At 52.6% G+C, this 18,338-nt stretch overlaps 9 protein-coding genes across 9 annotated transcripts; 4 read left to right on the top strand and 5 right to left on the bottom strand.

The window, feature by feature from the left end:
• Positions 1-1,475: 1,475 nt before the first annotated feature.
• COCVIDRAFT_30298 (hypothetical protein) lies at positions 1,476-2,437 on the top strand (the record flags this gene model as incomplete). Its single annotated transcript, XM_014696852.1, has 2 exons — positions 1,476-2,150; positions 2,219-2,437. 2 exons carry the CDS (start codon positions 1,476-1,478, stop codon positions 2,435-2,437), a joined length of 894 nt encoding a protein of 297 aa, XP_014552338.1.
• A 439-nt stretch (positions 2,438-2,876) lies between these two features.
• COCVIDRAFT_19596 (hypothetical protein) lies at positions 2,877-4,733 on the bottom strand (the record flags this gene model as incomplete). Its single annotated transcript, XM_014696819.1, has 1 exon — positions 2,877-4,733. The coding sequence occupies one exon, from the start codon at positions 4,731-4,733 to the stop codon at positions 2,877-2,879; it is 1,857 nt and encodes a 618-aa protein (XP_014552305.1).
• Positions 4,734-5,322: 589 nt separating this feature from the next.
• On the top strand, positions 5,323-6,764 carry COCVIDRAFT_30296 (hypothetical protein; the record flags this gene model as incomplete). Its single annotated transcript, XM_014696851.1, has 4 exons — positions 5,323-5,479; positions 5,539-6,031; positions 6,089-6,452; positions 6,507-6,764. The coding sequence occupies 4 exons, from the start codon at positions 5,323-5,325 to the stop codon at positions 6,762-6,764; spliced, it is 1,272 nt and encodes a 423-aa protein (XP_014552337.1).
• A 493-nt stretch (positions 6,765-7,257) lies between these two features.
• COCVIDRAFT_19594 (glycoside hydrolase family 16 protein) lies at positions 7,258-8,400 on the bottom strand (the record flags this gene model as incomplete). The annotated part of the gene is made up of 1 exon (XM_014696818.1): positions 7,258-8,400. One exon carries the CDS (start codon positions 8,398-8,400, stop codon positions 7,258-7,260), a length of 1,143 nt encoding a protein of 380 aa, XP_014552304.1.
• A 1,130-nt stretch (positions 8,401-9,530) lies between these two features.
• COCVIDRAFT_19593 (hypothetical protein) lies at positions 9,531-9,937 on the bottom strand (the record flags this gene model as incomplete). Its single annotated transcript, XM_014696817.1, has 3 exons — positions 9,531-9,665; positions 9,706-9,877; positions 9,915-9,937. 3 exons carry the CDS (start codon positions 9,935-9,937, stop codon positions 9,531-9,533), a joined length of 330 nt encoding a protein of 109 aa, XP_014552303.1.
• A 788-nt stretch (positions 9,938-10,725) lies between these two features.
• COCVIDRAFT_110623 (carbohydrate esterase family 4 protein) lies at positions 10,726-11,833 on the top strand (the record flags this gene model as incomplete). The annotated part of the gene is made up of 2 exons (XM_014696850.1): positions 10,726-11,545; positions 11,604-11,833. The coding sequence occupies 2 exons, from the start codon at positions 10,726-10,728 to the stop codon at positions 11,831-11,833; spliced, it is 1,050 nt and encodes a 349-aa protein (XP_014552336.1).
• A 495-nt stretch (positions 11,834-12,328) lies between these two features.
• On the bottom strand, positions 12,329-12,947 carry COCVIDRAFT_110638 (hypothetical protein; the record flags this gene model as incomplete). The annotated part of the gene is made up of 3 exons (XM_014696849.1): positions 12,329-12,565; positions 12,623-12,799; positions 12,867-12,947. 3 exons carry the CDS (start codon positions 12,945-12,947, stop codon positions 12,329-12,331), a joined length of 495 nt encoding a protein of 164 aa, XP_014552335.1.
• A 2,168-nt stretch (positions 12,948-15,115) lies between these two features.
• COCVIDRAFT_110632 (hypothetical protein) lies at positions 15,116-17,116 on the bottom strand (the record flags this gene model as incomplete). The annotated part of the gene is made up of 1 exon (XM_014696848.1): positions 15,116-17,116. One exon carries the CDS (start codon positions 17,114-17,116, stop codon positions 15,116-15,118), a length of 2,001 nt encoding a protein of 666 aa, XP_014552334.1.
• Positions 17,117-17,787: 671 nt separating this feature from the next.
• Positions 17,788-18,192, top strand: COCVIDRAFT_30291 (hypothetical protein; the record flags this gene model as incomplete). The annotated part of the gene is made up of 3 exons (XM_014696847.1): positions 17,788-17,793; positions 17,846-17,886; positions 17,958-18,192. The coding sequence occupies 3 exons, from the start codon at positions 17,788-17,790 to the stop codon at positions 18,190-18,192; spliced, it is 282 nt and encodes a 93-aa protein (XP_014552333.1).
• Positions 18,193-18,338: the final 146 nt, after the last annotated feature.

The following is an 18,338-nucleotide window of genomic DNA, read 5'->3' as shown; positions in this document are numbered from 1 at the left end:
CCTATCTTTCCTAATCGTCTAGATCGAAGGCGTAAGCTGACTGTACCTTTTTCTTTTCTTTTATTTTTCTCTGCTTCGATCTCGGCTGAGGGTGATGGGGAGACTGTGATGTTTGTGGCGGTGCGTATATATATATGTGTGTGTGTGTATGTATGTGTATCTTCGATGCTTCACTCTTGCGTGCATCGCACGTACGTAAGACGTAAAGTGTATTGTACGGTGTATTTCTCAAAAAAAAGTTAATCTATATGTAACCGACAAAACCCTACTAACAAACGTTTCTTGCTTACCATACATGAAGACAAGGGGGGGGGGGGGAGAGTTGGGTTAATGAGTTTAGATGGGGTTTAGCTTTTGGGAGAGTGGAAATTTGCAGGTGTAGAGTGGGTTGGTTGGTGTAAATTAGGGTGGAATTCGGTCCGGTGAGACTGCGGGTGGGCGCGGTATGATAGGCTGAGGAGAGGGAAGAGGTCGCGTGCGAAGTGAAGTTGGGTGTTCTGCTGGACTGGAGGTTTGTGTTTTGTTGTCTCCATAGTGTGTGGGGGTGGATGGGTGCATGGACAAGGGAGATGGGAATATAGTCAAGAGTGAAAAAGTGTTATTTTCGCATCACAGGGTTTTTTTTTAAGTCTTGATCATTTAATACATGAGATGGCGGAGCAAAAAACAAAAAGGCATCAAGCAAAAGGAGAGAGAAAGAATGGAACATGTCTCTTTGCCTCACTCTCTCTCGACTGCAAGTTAGTTTTACTACAACATGGCGGCACGGCTGCCTCCGTCCCGCATGTAACATGGACCATCTCACGTCATGCCTAAGGCGTCTCTTTGCGCAGAAATTCGTAAAATTAGTAAATCCCACCGCCGGTGCTATTAATATCATGTAAGCTCTCCCGTCCCTTGCGACACATGCAACCTGGACAGTTCGTCAGAGGTTCCAACGTCTGGCAGGATCCAATTAGCGACGGTCCTTTTGTAAGTGGTGCGAAGGCGTTGGTTTAATTACACTTGATGACTAGATGGCATACTTAGATCAAAGGGTAAGTGGCATGGTGGGGCCTTTTCTACATGTGGTTCATAGTGAGACGGGTAAGCGTAAGACTCTTTTGTGATGAGGAAGCAAAACGAAGAAGGAAAAGTTAATCATCATCATCATCATCATCATGGAAATGAATCCGTAGCGATGTTCCTCTCGACCAGACCTGAACCTATTCGGGCTTGTTCTTCGTATTTAACCTTTTTGACCTTTGGGTTCGGAGGACTGAAGGCCGGGGGGCGTGTAGGTGACTACAAGTATCGAGCTTCAATCGCGAAAAATGAAGGAAGAATCACAGCAATTCGCAACATCTTTGTAGATATCTATCTCTATTCACTCTCTCAAGCTCTCTCTGCTTCACATTCCTTTATTCCTACATATCAGTCCAAACGACCCGAGATTTCCTCACACATTATTCAAAAGATTCTAATTTTTGGTTAAAATGCGTCCTTCCGCTATCACCCTCTTCGCCCTTGCGGTGACGCCCATCTCCGCCGTGGACATCTCGCCTCGTGCGGGCACCTGCCCTGCTGTTTGGCAGACTATCGCTGCCGATCTCACGAATCTCTTCCGAGGTTGCAACAAAGCAGCTCGCTCAGCCGTTCGCGCTGTGCTCCACGACTGCTTGCCTGATGGCTGCAACGGCAGCTTGATTCTTTCCCAGGAAGAATGCTCACGAGTCGAGAACCTTGGACTGCAAGCGCTCTGCACGACACTCAACCAGAAGCGTATTCAGTACCGTGTTGGTGCTGCTGACATGGTGCAATTTGCTGGTGCAATGGCACTTTCAGCATGCCCGCTCGGCCCCCAGGTTCAGGCGCTTGTGGGCAGAAAAGACAGCCCACAAGCTGCACCACGAAACGGCCTACCCAGGAGCTCGGATACTGTCCAAAAGATTCTGAGCATGTTCGCGGCCAAGGGATTCTCCCCTCAAGACGTGGTTGCGCTACTTGGAACACACAGCATAGCGATCCAGGTCCAAGATGATCCCTCGAGAGCTGGTGCATCACTCGACTCGACGCCAGCTGTTTGCGACATTAGGTATTACGCAGAGACAAAGGCCGGAACTGCGCCTTATTCTCTTCGGAGCGATCGTCTCATGTCCAGCGCGGCCGAGGTGCGTATTCTACATGCTTTCAAGACGTTTGATATAATGATAAGAAACTGACTAGTGTTGAATCATAGACTTATAGATCATGGGCCGTCTTCGCAAAGTCGACCGCGCTATGGGCCAATGCTTTTACAAGTGCATGGAACCGGTTCGCAGTCATTGGCAACAACGTACAGACTCTCCAGGACTGCTCTCATCTTGTCCCCAAGTCCAGGGTTCCCCGTGCCAGACAGGTGGCTCATGCACAGATGATGGAAAAGTTGACCAAGAAGTTCATAGAAAAGGAGCATTAAGTCAGAGGATGGATAAGACTGTATATAGCTTGATGTGATTACTCTAAGTTCCCTTTGAGAGATACAAGCGGATAGAAGGTCTCGTCAATCATATCTATAGTAATCGCTTCTCTAGACGCCACCTTCACTTGTCTTATCGAGGTCCCATGATTCGTGGTAGAAATCCATGTTCAGCTTATACACATTTGTTGCACGATAACGTGTGTTGTGTGCGACTACATGGTGATGCACTTGTCTAAGTCAGATACGTTGACGTGGCTGGTATCGATGACGGGCGGCTATTCTAGACGATTGAAGACTGATGCGGTACTCTTCTGTTGTAATAAGATTGTGAGTCTCTGCAACCATGAACGTTGATCAAGTTACGTTCTCCATGGTCTTTGTGCGACATCCAGTGTCCTTGTTTGCTTCCAACACAGGAGAAACCACAACCCTCTCTTCATGTTGCAACGGGGGCAGGGCCAGGTGGAGCAACGGTAGGAGCAGAATCGCCAGCACTTGGAGCGGGATTGGCGTTGACCTGACCTCCACCTCTTGCGGCCCCACGGCCACCCCGTCCTCCACGGGGAGCAAAGTTGGTGCGACCTCCGCCACGAGCAGGGCCTGGTGGAGTGGGGCCATTGAAGCGAGGATTCCTGGCCACTTTTTCCTTTCGCTCGAGTACCTGGACAGCGCCCTGGGCAATCTTGATTGGACTCGCAGCCATGGCCTTTTGAAGACCTTGAGGCTCAGTAAAGTCGACGTAGGCGAAGCCCTTGCGCTTGTCGATTTCGACCTTTTCAATGGCGCCAAAGAGCTTCATGGCTTCTTCGATGAGTGGCTCGGTGATGCCCTGGCTGGGGTTGGCATGCTTGAGAAAGGCTTGTTTGCTGGTAGGCGCGGGGACAGACTGTGCCGGGGCAGCTTTTGAGGTGTTGTTGGCCGCAGGGGTCGGAGTACTGTCTACCTTTGCAGGAGGAGCCTGCGGCTGCGCTGAAGCAGGGCTGTTTCTAGCGGCAACAGGCTCTGATGGTGGGGCTCGTGAGGCGGCTGGGCCTTTTGGTGTTGTTTGTGCCTGAGTGGGCTGGGGCTTCTTGAGAATCTGAGGAGCGGGCGTTTTTGCTGGTGTCTGTGACTTGGCTTCGGTAGTCGAAGCCTTATCATTAGCCTTGTCGCCCTGGTTCGCCTTGAACGCACGTCGTTCGGCACGGGTTGGGCGTTCCTTTCTGTTTGGGTGGGCAGACTTGTCTGGGGTAGCGGATACGGCTGGAGGGGTAGCGGCAGTGTCCTTAGCTTTGTCGTCAGATGGCTTTGTTTCCTTGGCTGGGGGAGCAGCATCGGGTGTGGCGGACGTAACCTCACGCTTGGTGCCACGACGACGGTTGGGGGCGGGTGCTACTCCAAGGTCGCGCTGGAGCATCGACTTTGCAAGTGCGACGTTTCCGCGCTTGCGCTCTGGGGCTGGACTTGCGGAGGCCTTGTCGGCTGGGGTGGCAGCAGCAGATGTCTTCGAAGAGGCAGCTTCCTTGTTGAGTATCTTGACGGCATCCTTGGTGGCTTGGGCCTTGTCGGCCTTGTTTGAACGGCGGGTCTTGTCGGGGGCGGTAGGGGCATTCTCCTTTGTCGACTTTGTTAAGATCTTCTTTTCGGCGCGCTCTGCGGCATCCTCCTTGGCCTCTGCACGAGCCTGTCGGTTAGGCTTTGCATTTGGCTTGTCCCTGTTTGCCTTTTTCTCACGGAGTGCCTCGATCAGAGGCGTCGTTTTGACCTTGTCCTTGGGGGCTTCGCTTTCTGGGGCAGGGGGTTTGGTGATGGGGTTGGTGAGGCTCTCGAGAAAGTCCTTGAACTCCTGGTCCTGGTCGATGGTGCCCTGGCGGTTGTCGTTGCGACGGCGGCCACCAGGCATCTTGGGGTAGGGAGCATACTCAAGCGTAGGGGGGCCGACGAGGACAGGGTCCTGCCACGACTTTGCAGCATCGTGGAAGGAAAGAGCACGAACATGATCGCCGAGGGCCTTTACGTGGTCGGGCTTGGTGACGTGCAGGTAGGCACGGGCGGGCTTCGAGGGCTTTGCGGCGTCGGTGGAGATTTTGCCTTTGCGGTAGCTGAGCCAGTCAATCTTGCCGGCGCCCAGTTTCCAGTCGTCGCCCAGGACATTGATAAACTCTTGTTTGGTCAGACCCGGAGGCAGGCGACGACAGATGAGCTTGAGGCGAGGCTGCGGGGGCTTCTGGCCGCGGGGCGTGTGGGCTGTTTGTGATTTTTGAAGCAGGGCGACGGGCAGGACGCCGGCGCTGGGGGGTGGAGGAGGGGCCATGGCAGTGCTTGGGACTGCCTGAGGAGCCGGAAGGATCACAGAGATTGAGGGTGCTTATGGCGAGTGTGGTGGTTGTGGCAGTGGGGGAGCGAGGTGGTGATGGCGGTCGTGGTAGTGGTGGTGGTGGTGGAGGAGGGGAGAGGGGCGGGTGGTGCGAGCGGACATTGGGTGTCGAATAGGCAAGAAGGACGGTGGCAGTGAATGGCAGTAGCAGTGGCAGCTTTCTTGTTGTATGTACGCGTGGTAGGGATGCAGTATGGGTAGTCGTCGTGGGCCGTAGCACTGCGCGGCTGCTGCAGTCGAGTCGAGTCGATGTTGAGGCAGCGGCGGCGCCAGGCTTGGAGGGCAGAGCCGCCCGCTCCCCCATCCCATCAGCCCCACGCACGCATGCCCCGAGCCCCCGAGCCCGAACCTCTGCCCTGTCCTGCCCTGCCCTACGTAGTACATTCACCCACACGCCCACACGCCCACACCTCCTCTATCCATATACCCACACCAGCGCCCTCTCACCTACCCACTCGCCGCACACATCTACAGCCCCCATATATATACACACATACATACACATTCCCTCTCTCGCTACCCCGCCATGGGCAAAGACCACGACGTCCCACAGCCAGGCCCTGCCCGCCTGGCAAAGGGCGCGGGCCCCGATGAATGGCTCGAGCAGGCCAAGCAATGCAAGTACCTGCCCGAGGCCGACATGAAGCGCCTCTGCGAGATTGTCAAGGAGTGCCTGATGGAAGGTGAATACGCCGCGGCCGCGCCTCGTCCTCCATACCATTAACACGCCGCCCCTTCCCAGAGTCAAACATTCAGCCCGTCCGCACCCCCGTCACGGTATGTGGTGATATCCACGGCCAATTCTACGACCTTCTCGAGCTCTTCCGCGTCGCCGGCGGCATGCCCAGCGACACGCCCACAGCGCCCCTCACCCAGCCAGTCACCATCCCCAGCACAATCAACCCGGCCGACCTCGAGCCCCCCACTAGCATCACAGACCCAAAAGTAAAGCGCAAGATGAAGCGCAGGTTCCAGCGCGACCCAAACTACACGGGCCCCGCCAGTCCCCCCGGCGGCGACGGCGACGAGGATGCCGATGACGACGACGAGGAAGAGCGCGGCCGCAGCCGGAGTGTCAACGACCGCCGCAGCTTTGGCTCCGCCTCGGACGCCGACTCGAGCAAGAACACCGTTGGCGGAAACGGCCAGCAAAACTTCATCTTTCTCGGCGACTTTGTTGACCGTGGCTACTTTAGCCTCGAGACCTTTACCCTTCTCATGTGCCTCAAGGCAAAGTAAGCCCGCCCAACAAGAAACTATGACGCATGGCCATGCTGACCTCCCCGCCCCAGATTCCCAGATCGCGTGACGCTAGTACGCGGAAACCACGAATCCAGGCAAATCACTCAAGTCTACGGCTTCTATGAAGAGTGTCAGACCAAGTATGGCAATGCCTCGGTATGGAAAGCTTGCTGTCAGGTCTTCGACTTCCTGGCCCTCGCTGCCATTGTTGACGGCAAAGTCCTCTGCGTTCATGGCGGACTGAGCCCAGAGATTCGAACACTGGACCAGATCCGTGTTGTCGCCCGCGCCCAAGAAATCCCCCACGAGGGTGCCTTTTGCGATCTTGTCTGGAGTGATCCTGAAGAGGTGGACACATGGGCAGTGTCGCCTCGAGGTGCGGGTTGGCTATTTGGAGACAAGGTCTCTTCAGAGGTATCGTGGACACGTGACTTTGTTGAAATCGTACACAGGCTAATTTTTGCCCAGTTCAACCATGTCAACGGCCTGCAGCTCATTGCGCGAGCTCATCAGCTAGTCAACGAAGGCTACAAATACCACTTCAAGGACAAGGATGTCGTAACGGTGTGGTCGGCGCCAAACTACTGTTACCGCTGCGGCAATGTTGCCTCCATTATGAACCTTGGCGAAGACCTCAAGCCCGAGTTCCAAATATTCTCGGCCGTTCCCGATCACAAGCGAGCCGTACCGGCAGGCCGTGGAGGCCGGGGCGAATATTTCTTGTAAGAGAAAAAAAAAGGGGGGGACGAGGGGTTTTCTGTAGAAGAAAAGGACTAGTGCATCGCATATGAAAACGAGAGAGACGAGGACGATGATGACGACGAGAAATGACACTTGGGCGGAGGAATGAGGGGGGATTGACATGAGAGAGCATGTCAATGTATATATACCTATATCCGCTGGCATTGTTGCCACCCTTTCCCTTTTTTTTCGCCGCGACGAATGGACGAGGAGAAGCCGTTGAATACCCCGGAGGCTGGTTGAGAGAAAACTGAAGACATGGCTCACGTTGAGTGATGCTGTGCATGGAGTGTAGTGTACGATATTTGGCGTGGATGATTGTGGTTTTATTTTGAACGGGTAGTTTGCAAGGATACGCATGCATTGTTTTTGTTTTCTGGATGAGTCAAGTGATAGAAGGGTGTATGAATTTGACGCATTTCAAAGAGTTGGTCTTAGATGACCGTAGTGGCCTTTTTCCTTCTTCTTGTTATATTTTTTACATGCTAATGAAAACAGACACAGCACCCACGACTCCGACCATTAGACTCCACGACACAGTGGAGACGACTGCACTACCAACATAGGCGACCTCTGGGGTGCCAACCTGTTTGACGCCATCAATCCTGCACACCGTCTTGCAGCTCTTTTCCTTCCTCTTTACATTTCTCTTTTTGTCGTCCTGCTGTTGCTCACCCTCGTACGGTCCACTGGTGTTGAAGGCCATGTCGATCCACTGGATGTGAAACTCTGCACTGTCGCCGACGCTCATGTTGCCGCTCCATTCCCCGCCGTCGCTCCACATGTTGAGGACGAGGTAGCTGGGCTTGCGAGGCACAGAGTAGGTATTCTGGGCCACCTGGTCGCCGTTGAGGAACCAGTAGCTCTGCTTGGGGAGCCAGTCGATGCGATGCGTGTGCCAGTCGTCCCATCGGGGCAGGTTGGCTGGGTCCAGCGACGCGGCGGCAATCTCGTTGCCTGCTTTGTCCACGGATGGCTGGTTGGTGTAGCGGATCTTGTCCTTGGGGTCTTGGGTTAGGATCTCAATGTCGGACTCGTTGTTGTCGTCGAAGAAGGTGAAGAAGCCTGCGACTGCGCCTGAGGAGCCCTGCACGCGCCCGTACATGCGCAGAGAAGCGTGCATCAGGTTCTTTTGCTGGTTCTCCATCTCCGCTGCTGTTTGGTGTGACGACGCGCGCGTTGTACGCATCGCCAGGTACGATGTGTCTTGCTCGGATCCGAGATAGATGTTTGCGGGCGAGTTGGTCAGTGGTACAGGGAAATCAGAGGTAGCATCTTTGCTCCAGTTTTGGATGCCCCAGTCGAAGTTCCAGGCATCGCTGTTGAACAAGTCGGGCTGCCATGTTGGTAGTTGTGCAGCGTTTTGCGACTGGTTGATCGTTGGTGGTGATTGGTCGAGGGCGCCGGGTAGGTTGCGAAAGTCGTAGAAACGGTAGTATTGAAAATAGGATGGATTCTTGGCCTCTGCCCCGGACGAAACCATGTAGCAGTCACAGTCTGCATTGTTGTCTTTTGGCGTTTCGCTCATGCTGCTGGTGTAGGGGCTGGTGGCGTGAGTGGGCGAGACGAGCAGAGCGGTTAGAGGAAGGAGCAGGGCTCCAAGGGATGGGAAACGAGACATGTTGGGAGAGTGAACAAGATGCTTTGATTTCCGTAGAGGCGTAGATGAAGAAGAAGTACAAGTACAGTGTATGGAGAAGAAGAACAGTCAGGTGGTTGATGGACAACGGACTAGGTAATTAGGGTAGAGGTAGTACAAGCGTGAATGACTGTTAGTAAGGAATACACTGGGAAGAGAAAAGTCGAGGAAGATAAACAGGTTGATCGAATAACTGCGGCGCTGTACAGAAGAATACTTGACGGCGACGACGAGGACGCAGAGAAAAGGGCCCACGAACAAAGAGGCACGATGAGTGTGGATTGAGGTGCTAGTATATTATACGGAGTATTGATTCAAACGGGCAAGGTAGGAAGGAGCAGTGGAGCCTCGCAAGCGCCACCCGCCAGGCTGGACGGGGCTGCGCTGTGTTTTTGTGTGTGTGCGTGTGATTGTGTGTGCCTGGCCTTCCCCTCAAATCACCACGCCGTGAGGCGCAGCTACCAAACCACCATTCCCACCACCATCACATGCTTCGACGACATGACGATGACGACGACGACGATGACAGTGAAGATGAAGAAACGGGCCAGAGAGGTCAATGAAAGAGGAGGGCAAACACAAGACAATCCTCTTTTCCACTGCATTCATCTTCTGTTGCCCGCCGCCCTGGGCCGGCAGCCGGCATGGATTGTTCGAGGCGTGTGGTTTGGGACGAGGGGTGCAACGGATACGGATGCACACGCGCCCCTCGCCGGTCGTGCTTAGCCTGTTTCTGGCAACGCCTACAAGCTTAGAACGCGCTTTATTAAAGTAAACCACGCGCGCGTTTCAGTGTACCGTTGGTTGCCGTCGTTTATTCGAATGGCCATGTGTTTCTCTTCCGCGCCAGTCCGCTCGTCGGGCTTGGCCATGGCTTGTGAGCTGTCGCTAGGTCCAAGAGGCGTAGTCTTGTTGGCAAGACTCGTATATGTAAGTTCAATGACAACAACAATCAGTCCGAGTGAGTTTGTCGAGTCGTGCTAAAACAAAAGGTTATAGGACAGGATCCTTTTGGGAAACTCACCAGCCACAGTCCCGCACCCCCCTGTGCTCCACTCGGCCTCTGGCACACGCCAATGCGAGTTCCTCGCCCGAAATAGCATCCGGAGCCCCTAGGCCAATATTGCTTCCAAGCACCCGCCAAGCTGCTGCCCACCAAGCCAGCAATTCAGCCAGCGTCTTTGGCCGGTCGTGGTGGAGTCGAATGACATGGCAAACAAACGTCTGACACGGTGCGGGCCAAAGATCTATATCTAGTCATACACACGCAAATCTATCCACGATTACATTTCGGTGCATTGGCGCCGTCTGGGGTGCGCCCGCCCAATGACGTTTCTTCTGCACGTCCAACGCGACGCACAGGCAGTCAGACGGATGCATGCCATCCACTAGCTCATCACTGTTTGGACCTCTGTTTGGACCTCTGTCTAGTCCTGCCTTGCCGCCCACGCTCCATGGCCTTGTCGCGGTCAGTACTTACATATTTGAGTACATACATAGGTACCACATCTACAGACATGTCTACTGTACGGGCACCATGGTTCAACTGCCCAATTCTCATACTATTTACTCCCGTACCACATATTTCGTCTCTCAACTTCTTGCTTAGGATACTGCTTCAACTATATATCCTACTAGTACCTTCTTTTTGTTCTAAAAAAAAAACTCTTACAGTACCCCTATAACCAGTCAACAAGTATACAGTAACTTGGTTGGCTGCCATACAACGAGAGCTTACAGCGCCAATTTGATCGTCAACGTGCATACACACTTGTCGGCATCTGGTAGAGTAGTCGATCCATCATGACGACACATCACCACCAAGACTAGTCGTCTTGGCTGCTGACAATAGTTTCACTCCAAGCACATGTACCATGAGCACCTCTCGTCCCGTTATACCAATTCGTACTCTACACACTATCGAGAGTTTGACTCGAAAAAAAAAGATACAAACCGCCATACGATTGTTGAATGAGCATATGCAACCCATCATCATCCATGGACCAATGTCTGGCTAGGGCGAGATGTCTTGATCCTCAACAGTACCTACTCCACTGCTTACGGGTGCCCTGAATTCCGCCCCTCAAGCAGCGCCACTACCATCAGCGTTCATGCACATCACATATCCTTTTCCCTTCTACTTAAGACAACCCCCCTGTCCTCCTCCCTCCTTTCTTCACGCAGTCAGATCGCTACTCTTCTAGACCTCACCCTGAGCAATAATTAATCTGCAATTCTACTTTCTTCTACTTTTTTGTCGTATCCGGCTAAAAGCAATATTGCATTTGAAACCCCTGGTCTAACAGAATGCGTTTCTCACACGTCGTTGCTGCCTCATTGGCCGGACAGTTTGTCGCTGCCCATGGAACAGGCATGGAAGGCATGCCCAAGACGTTTGGCATGCCGAAAGAGCTACGCGCTAGAAACCCTCTCGCTCGCCTCCAAACTCTCTACGCTGCTCATTCTGCGCCTGCTCTTGACACGAGGCAGGAAGTCGAACGCTGTGGTCCGGCAAACGGCAATCAAAAATGTGCTGGAAACGATTGCTGCTCAGCAGCCGGTTACTGCGGCACTACAAAAGATCACTGCAAAGCACCCGACTGCTTGTTCAACTATGGCCCTGGATGTGACGCCAACAAGACCCCATCCGGCGCGAGCACACGCAACGTCCCCCGGCCCAAACTTGGCAGCATTCCTTATGGTGGTGCAGGCATCTACGCCTGCAAAAACCCCGGCACAGTAGCCATCACATACGACGATGGACCTTTCTCCTACACCGAGTCCATCATGCAGCAGTTTGAGGCAAGAGGAGGCCATGCTACTTTCTTCGTTACCGGCAACAATCTTGGCAAGGGCGCCATTGACCAACAATGGGCTGGTGTTGTGCAGAAGATGTACAACAACGGACACCAAGTAGCGTCGCACACATGGAGCCACCAGGATCTCTCCATCATTAGCAGGGAACAGGTCTATGACCAGATGGTCAAGAACGAAATGGCCATTCGCAACATCATTGGCCGCTTCCCGACCTACATGCGTCCGCCCTATTCGTCGTGCAATGGACAGTGCCAGGAAATCATGGCTGAGCTGGGCTATGTCATTTCTTATTTCGATCTCGACACTGATGGTAAGTTTTCGTCAAACTCTGTTATTAACACAACAGTATTTCTAACACAACAAAATAGACTACAACAACCTTACCCCTGCGAAGATGGAGACTTCAAAGAACAACTTCAAGCAAGCTCTCGACACGCGCAGCGACAACAGGCTGGCTATTGCACATGATATTCACCAGCTCACTGCTGATACCCTTACGGGCTACATGCTAGATTACCTCTACGGCAAGGGCCTTCGCGCAGTCACCATGGGCGAGTGTATGCAGGATCCCAAGGAGAACTGGTATCGCCAGGGCTAATTACTCTTGGGCTGAGGGATCGTTTTGATGACTTCATCTTCTGTGTAGAAATTGGTCGTTGGTGTTTGTATTTGTCAAAAGGTAGAAGAGATGTTCTTCAAATTAATGATATGCTTATGTGGCTGGGAAAAAGGCATTGTATAAACATACCCAGAAACGAAAAGACAAATGGTTACGTGATGTTGTGTCTCTTCCACTTTGGAAAATCAAGGAAAGGGTTGGGCAGTCGTATCACCAAGACACCGAAGCGCCATCCCATAATTGCGTTAAAGAAAACATCATGACTGTGCACTTGATTGACTCATAAATTCTTTTATCATTCAGGAAGTAGAAAAGAATAAAAAAAATGTATATCCTATGAAACTACATTCTCGTCTAATCACAAAAAAAAAGACCTACCTCATCCACCGAAGAGAAAACATATACACAACTGCCAATGAGCCCCGTGAACATCTTTCCTCCTTTAACAACCAACCTTTTTACTCCCTCTCGAGCTTAAGACCACGTCACAACCGTCGATGGCTTACCAAGACTGATGCTATCATCCGGTGTAACAAGCTCATCACGCTTCTCCTTGCTCCACGTGATCTCCGTACTAGGCTTACCCAGCTCAATCGTATCCTCGGGCGTACCAACAGTGGTTGTGGACTCGCGCTTGCCCCAGGTAACGACCGTGTTGGCGTTACCCAAGTTGAAGCTATCCTTTGGCTTTTCAAACTCGACGCTGCGGGCCTTGCTCCAGATGATTTCCGAGTTGGGGGGCGTGAGCACGATGTCGTCGGGGTTGACGGGCGGCTCGTCGGTACGGGCTTTCTTGTCCTTGCTCCAGATGATTTCGGACGTGGGGGGCGAAATGTCGACGATGTCTGGGTTGGTGACTTCGGTGGCGACGCTCCTGCCCCAGGAGATTTCTGATGAGGGCTTGCCGAGCTCAATCGTGTTTGGGGGGTTGGTGATGGATAGGTTCTGGGCTTGGGTTAGTAACTGTGAAAGGGGGAAGCAGAAGGCTTGCTTCGCCTGGATGAGTACGTACGTCGGCTGATGGGACAGGCGCGGCGCTGCTCATGGCCACCAATACGCCTGCGGCGAGCATAGAGACTAGTCGGTACTGCATCTTTTCACTTTCCTTCTTTCTGTCTTTCTTTTCGCTTGACTGGCGTCTTTCTTGTTGGGTTGATGATTCAAACAAAGAGGGAAATCGAAGATCGAATTATTTTCACTGTCTGATTGCAAAGGGAAAAAAAAGGAGGGGTTTGTCTGTGGCTGGGACTGGTTTTATATAAATATATCAGATTGACTCTCGTGAGTGGCGAGTGATGGCAGCAGAAACATCGGACGCAATTTATGCACATGGTCTGAACCAAACTTTGCCCATCCCTCGTTATAGCGCAGCGTGTAGTACTTGACCGGGTGGGGCAGGTGAGGTGACTGCTGTGTTCGAGGCCATAGATACGAGATGCTTGCAATTTGGGTAAAGTACTCTATCCTTCCAGGTTCGGATTAGCGCGACAGAGAGACACGGGACCTGTTCAGCCAGAGTTTGACAGCCACACATATTGGGCGCCAAACTTTGCTGCCGCATGATGTGAGATCCGATGTTCCGAATGAAATTATTCGCTCTTCCTCCTACACCAAAGGTTTGACGTTGATAGGCCCCGGCTTGTACCTGGAGTATAACTATTATAAACAAACGAGCTTTTGAGGACGACAGCGTACATATTCTTCTTGACTCTTGCCTGTCCACGACAATCTTCCTGCAATATCGGACCATCTGGTATCGCTGTACTACATTCCTTCTGCATGGCTCGCAAGGTACCCTCGAATAACTAAACCCCCTAAACGTGCATGCGGTAGGGATGGATGCAGCAGCGTCGAATCCAAGTGACACGTCGTGCAGTGATTTCGTAACCCGATGTATCTTCAAGGTGGTATTCCTTCTGGTGCTACACAGCCGTTTCACTGCGCTAACCTCCAACCTTCAGCTTTGCTGTAGCCAATCCGTGTCCCAACCTGTGCGTTCAGCGTCAAACGGCTCGCATTCAATACTGCTAGTGCCAACCGTTCTCCGGCGCGAACGATAGCGCAGAATGTTCCCTCTTCATCTATTATCGGCACAGTGCGGAGAGGTGTCGCTCCTCCGGCTGCGAAGCAGAATCGTCTTGGTACACACGCCATCTGTCGTGTCCCTTGACATCCAAAGGTGGCTGATCTTTAGATTTGAAAATGTCTTGGGTGCAAACTAGATCCTGATGCCGAGCCGTTCTGGAAGCAAAAAGAATATTGATGCATTCTGAATTCTAGACCCAGATTGCGCAAATGCATATGGACTCCACGGGGTGAATGCACTCCTGCTCAGCAGGATGCGTGGTGATATGCAGGGAAACACCGAGAGGTCTAGATCCAAAGATAGCAAGAAAATCCGGGGAAAGGAATACCTGGCTGTATAACGGCTATGAGAGTGGTGCGCACTGGCCAAGACCAGTAATCCCAGTTCACTATCAGTGTGACTGATATAGTCTCCTTGTAGTACATGTTCAGCTGTCCTTGGCTGCAGATGCAGGTGATTAGATTGAATCTGCGCGATCCAGTTAAGCGAGCATCTGAGCCCATTTGTGCGTGGTCGACGCCAATGTTGCAAGAGAGATGTAACTTGACGCAACACTTTCGATAGCTTCGGCTGAACGTCAGGTCGTCGATTTCGGATACGATGTGCCAAGGGGTTTTGGAAAGCTTGGTGTTTGAGTGTCAGCCATGCGTTTTGGACGACCTTGTGGCAACAGCGGCAGAGGACGTCGATCCAATAGAAACAACGATAGCAGTCCCAAGTTATTTCTTGCTGATGCAAAGCCTTGACCATGCTCACTAAGTGTTCCTGACCTCGGTGATGAAGTTGTGGAAGTGGGACTGTAAATTGTGGTGCAGCGTGGGTAATCTAAATAGACAATCAGGGACAAGCATGTCCTCGGCAAGATAGCAATCGGGTGACATCTGCGGGATGGTATCCGCAAACGTTTATTCGGCTCGCCACCGTTATTAGGTGTAAGTTAAGGGATCAACATTGCTCGCATGGCGAGCAGATGTGGGAATGTATTCGCTGATTGAGACTGTGCAAGCAGCAATAGGTTATTGCAGTGATAGGGATATGGACGACTTTTCGAAGAAAAAAAAAACCATAGTTCACATTGTCGCGTACATACTCAGAGTCACCGTAAAACGCCGGCCCAATGCTCTGATATGCACAGTGGTATAAACATATGTAATGTACAGAGAGCCATAGAGATCTCATGGCTCTGGCTCTTTTGGCCTCACGCCGAACTCATGTTCGACCCAAGATGCCCATGCTTCTTTGGTATCGGCCGTATTATGCTCAATATCTCCGAAAGTATCGAACTCGTCTTGTGAGAGCGCTGCGTCATCAGTATCGATCACATCTGGCGCGACCTCTGGCCCAGAGGGTTTGGCGTCCTGGACATATTGCGACACAGCAATCATGACATTATCGGCAACCCAAGCCGGAGCCAAATATTCGTTCTTGCGCTTTGCTAAGCTCGTCGTTCGTGTAGCCGCATCAATGATGAGCTTGCGATCAAACCCTCCCCTGGCTAGATCGTTCAAGATCTGATTGAAGGCAACGGTGTTGCCAGTGATGGAACACAAGCTGAGCATGTGACTGTACGCTTTGGCCATATCGTGATGCTTCACGCGTGTCTTGATACCGTTGATCTCTTCCCACACGTATAAACCACCTTCCCAATCAGCTCGGCGTACACAATCGCCCAACAATCTGGTTAGTCCTCGCACGTCAAGACCCCAGCCATCTGCCTTCATCTCGTAATAGATGTCTAGAGCTCGATCAAAACCAGCAAACTTGATGACACCACCTATGAGCGCACCAAACACCATGGGCGTTGGATGAACCTTTTGAAGAACCTTTTCTGGGCTGACGCGGATGAGGCGATCTTGGCTGGCCTCATTAATACTGATATCTGGATTTGCAAGCATGAGAGCATCTTCCAAGCCCCTCATCTTGGCTACAAAGCGTGAGAAGCTGGCAGCTGACGAGTGTCCTCCTAGCGTGTAATGATCCAGAATCTCGCGACAGGTGATCTCATTAGGTCGTATCTTGTTGGCGTAAAGTGCAGGTATGACGCGCTCAACTAGCTCCCTGCGACGCCAGCGTCTAAAGCCTACCAGCAGGGTATTGAATGTCTGCAGATCCGGAGAAGCGGAGGAAATGAGGAGATTGTGGCATATTCTTGCGACAGCGAGGGCCGCCTTCCGATCGTTACCGCGGGGTGTTTCGCGAAGCAAGGTTTTGAGACCATCATTCAACTGCTTTGTAATGCCATAAAAGTCGCCATCGGCGTCCTGGTGATAGCTCGGAATTGCTAGGGGATTGACCCGGATGCGGGCAGTTGCAAAGTCTTCGGCAGGACTGTCTACACGAGTCTTGTAGAGTTTCTCAAGTGCATCTAAAATCTCTAAACGTGCTTCTTTGCGTTCGACTTCGGTCATGCTAACAACTTTTAGGATCTGTGGTGCCAGCTTGTTCAGTTCGTCACTCGCAGTGTTCAAAAAGCGGAAAACACTAGCTTGGTGTAGCAATTCATGGATAAGAACTGCAATGGAAAGCTCCTGTATGGCCAGCTTCTTCCGAGTATGCCGTCTCCGCATGGCGTTCAGACGCAAGGCATCTGGTGCCCATAGTGACTGAGGCGGAAGGTTGTAGCGCACGAGATCCGGCCCTGTATTTGCCGGCCATTCGAGCAGCTGGGCGCCGGGGAATCTCGAATCAAAGCGTAAGTCATCCCATGCCATGTCTGCATAATCGCGAATCTGTGACTCAACCTCTTGCGTCTGCAAGACTTGATCTTCAACAAGGTCCATGCCTATGGTCCTCTGCACAGCAGCCCAGTCAAGATCTTGAGGGAGGTCGTCAAATGACAGGCCACAGATTTCAGAATGCTCGTAGGGGTGAGCACTCGTCACGTTTGGCTTCGTGTCTCTGTCGACTGGACTCTGAGCATCGACGGGCTCGTTCAGTTTGTCGAATGCCTGCTCCCATTGCGTGTTCCTGGCCGCTTTGGCCTTTGCATCAACAGTCAGCCCTGCGGCAAAAATGGCTGTGTATAGGAAAGTTGATGTGGGTGTTCCGGGTGTAGACCACGAGCGACGAAAGGGCGCTGGACTGTTTGTGCGTGCGCGGACGACTGTGTTGGAGGCGCATGACATGCACCTGCAGGATCCCGGGTTTACTGTTGCCCGGGACCAAATTGCTAGCATTGCTACCGGAGCATGCTGTGCGAAGAGTGGAGGGGCGACGAGAGAGCAGGTCGCGGGTAGGAGGGCGAGACGACGCACGGTGGTAGGCGCAATGGTGCAATTGGTGGCAGATGCCTAGGGGATATGAATAAGGCGTAAGAAAGCAGGCGTGATAGTCGGTCGAAGGTGCAATGGCGGGTTGGCTGAGTAGTAGAAAGCAGTGGGACGATGGGAATATGACGATAAAATCTTAGCGCACCCGCTGCTAGTTTGCGGCTCTGGAGTCTGAGCTGGACGCGGCAAGGAAACACGCAGGACCGGACCAGACAAGACGGATCATGGTTGTGTCTACAAAAATCGATCCATGTGATGTAACAGCCTCAAGATCCAGGTACCGCTCTATTCGTGCATACTGAGAGGCTCCTATGTATGTCCTCGCACTATGTACTAGATAAATACACGAGAGTACATAGTCCTGGCCCCAAGCCCGTTCCATGCCTTCCCCGCGGTGAGAGACCCACCAACCAGCCAATCGGCGTTACCTTTTGCCGACAACTTTCCAAAGCTGCAGAGCGCGACCATTGCTGCATACCCTCTCACCCAACACCTCACCACCAATCGACCTCGGCGTCGCATTCCCCTACCTTCCCGCCTTTCCCCGCGCCAAAAAGGCTTCTTCCCGAGTCGCAGATATGGCGGTATGCGGTTCCTGATTCTGCTACACTCTTGCGCCTGGCTAACGACTTGCAGGCAGTCGCACCTTTCAACCCCCGACCTCTCCTCCAGAGCTTGTACGTCGCGCCTTCTCCAAGAAGCCCACCTTCACTGCGACCTACGCGAGACTCCGACTGACCCATCACAGAGTCGACAAGGACATTGTTGTTCGGTTAAAGTGGGGCGAGACCGAGTACAAGGGCAGACTGGTCTCGGTCGACCTGTACATGAACATCCAGTTGTCCAACACGGAAGAGTTCGTAAACGGCGTCAGCTCAGGCACGCTCGGACAGGTGCTTATACGGTGCAACAACGTGCTCTGGATTGGCAAGGCCGAAGAGGTGGAACCAAAGACTGGCAAAGACACGGCAATGAGTGGCTGAGACTGCCAAACAAACGACGACACGATGCGCGCCACGTCTTGAAATGGCGACACAAGTGGGCGCTCACCCGAGAGCATCCTGGCGTTGGACAGGCGAGCTTATGATATATGCGGCTACACGACTGAGCCACCAGCGTGCTCTGGCCA

Source organism: Bipolaris victoriae (genome assembly GCF_000527765.1).
Source record: "Bipolaris victoriae FI3 unplaced genomic scaffold scaffold_112, whole genome shotgun sequence".
Taxonomy (NCBI): Eukaryota; Fungi; Ascomycota; class Dothideomycetes; order Pleosporales; family Pleosporaceae; genus Bipolaris; species Bipolaris victoriae.
This window is presented reverse-complemented; position numbering and strand designations above follow the sequence as displayed.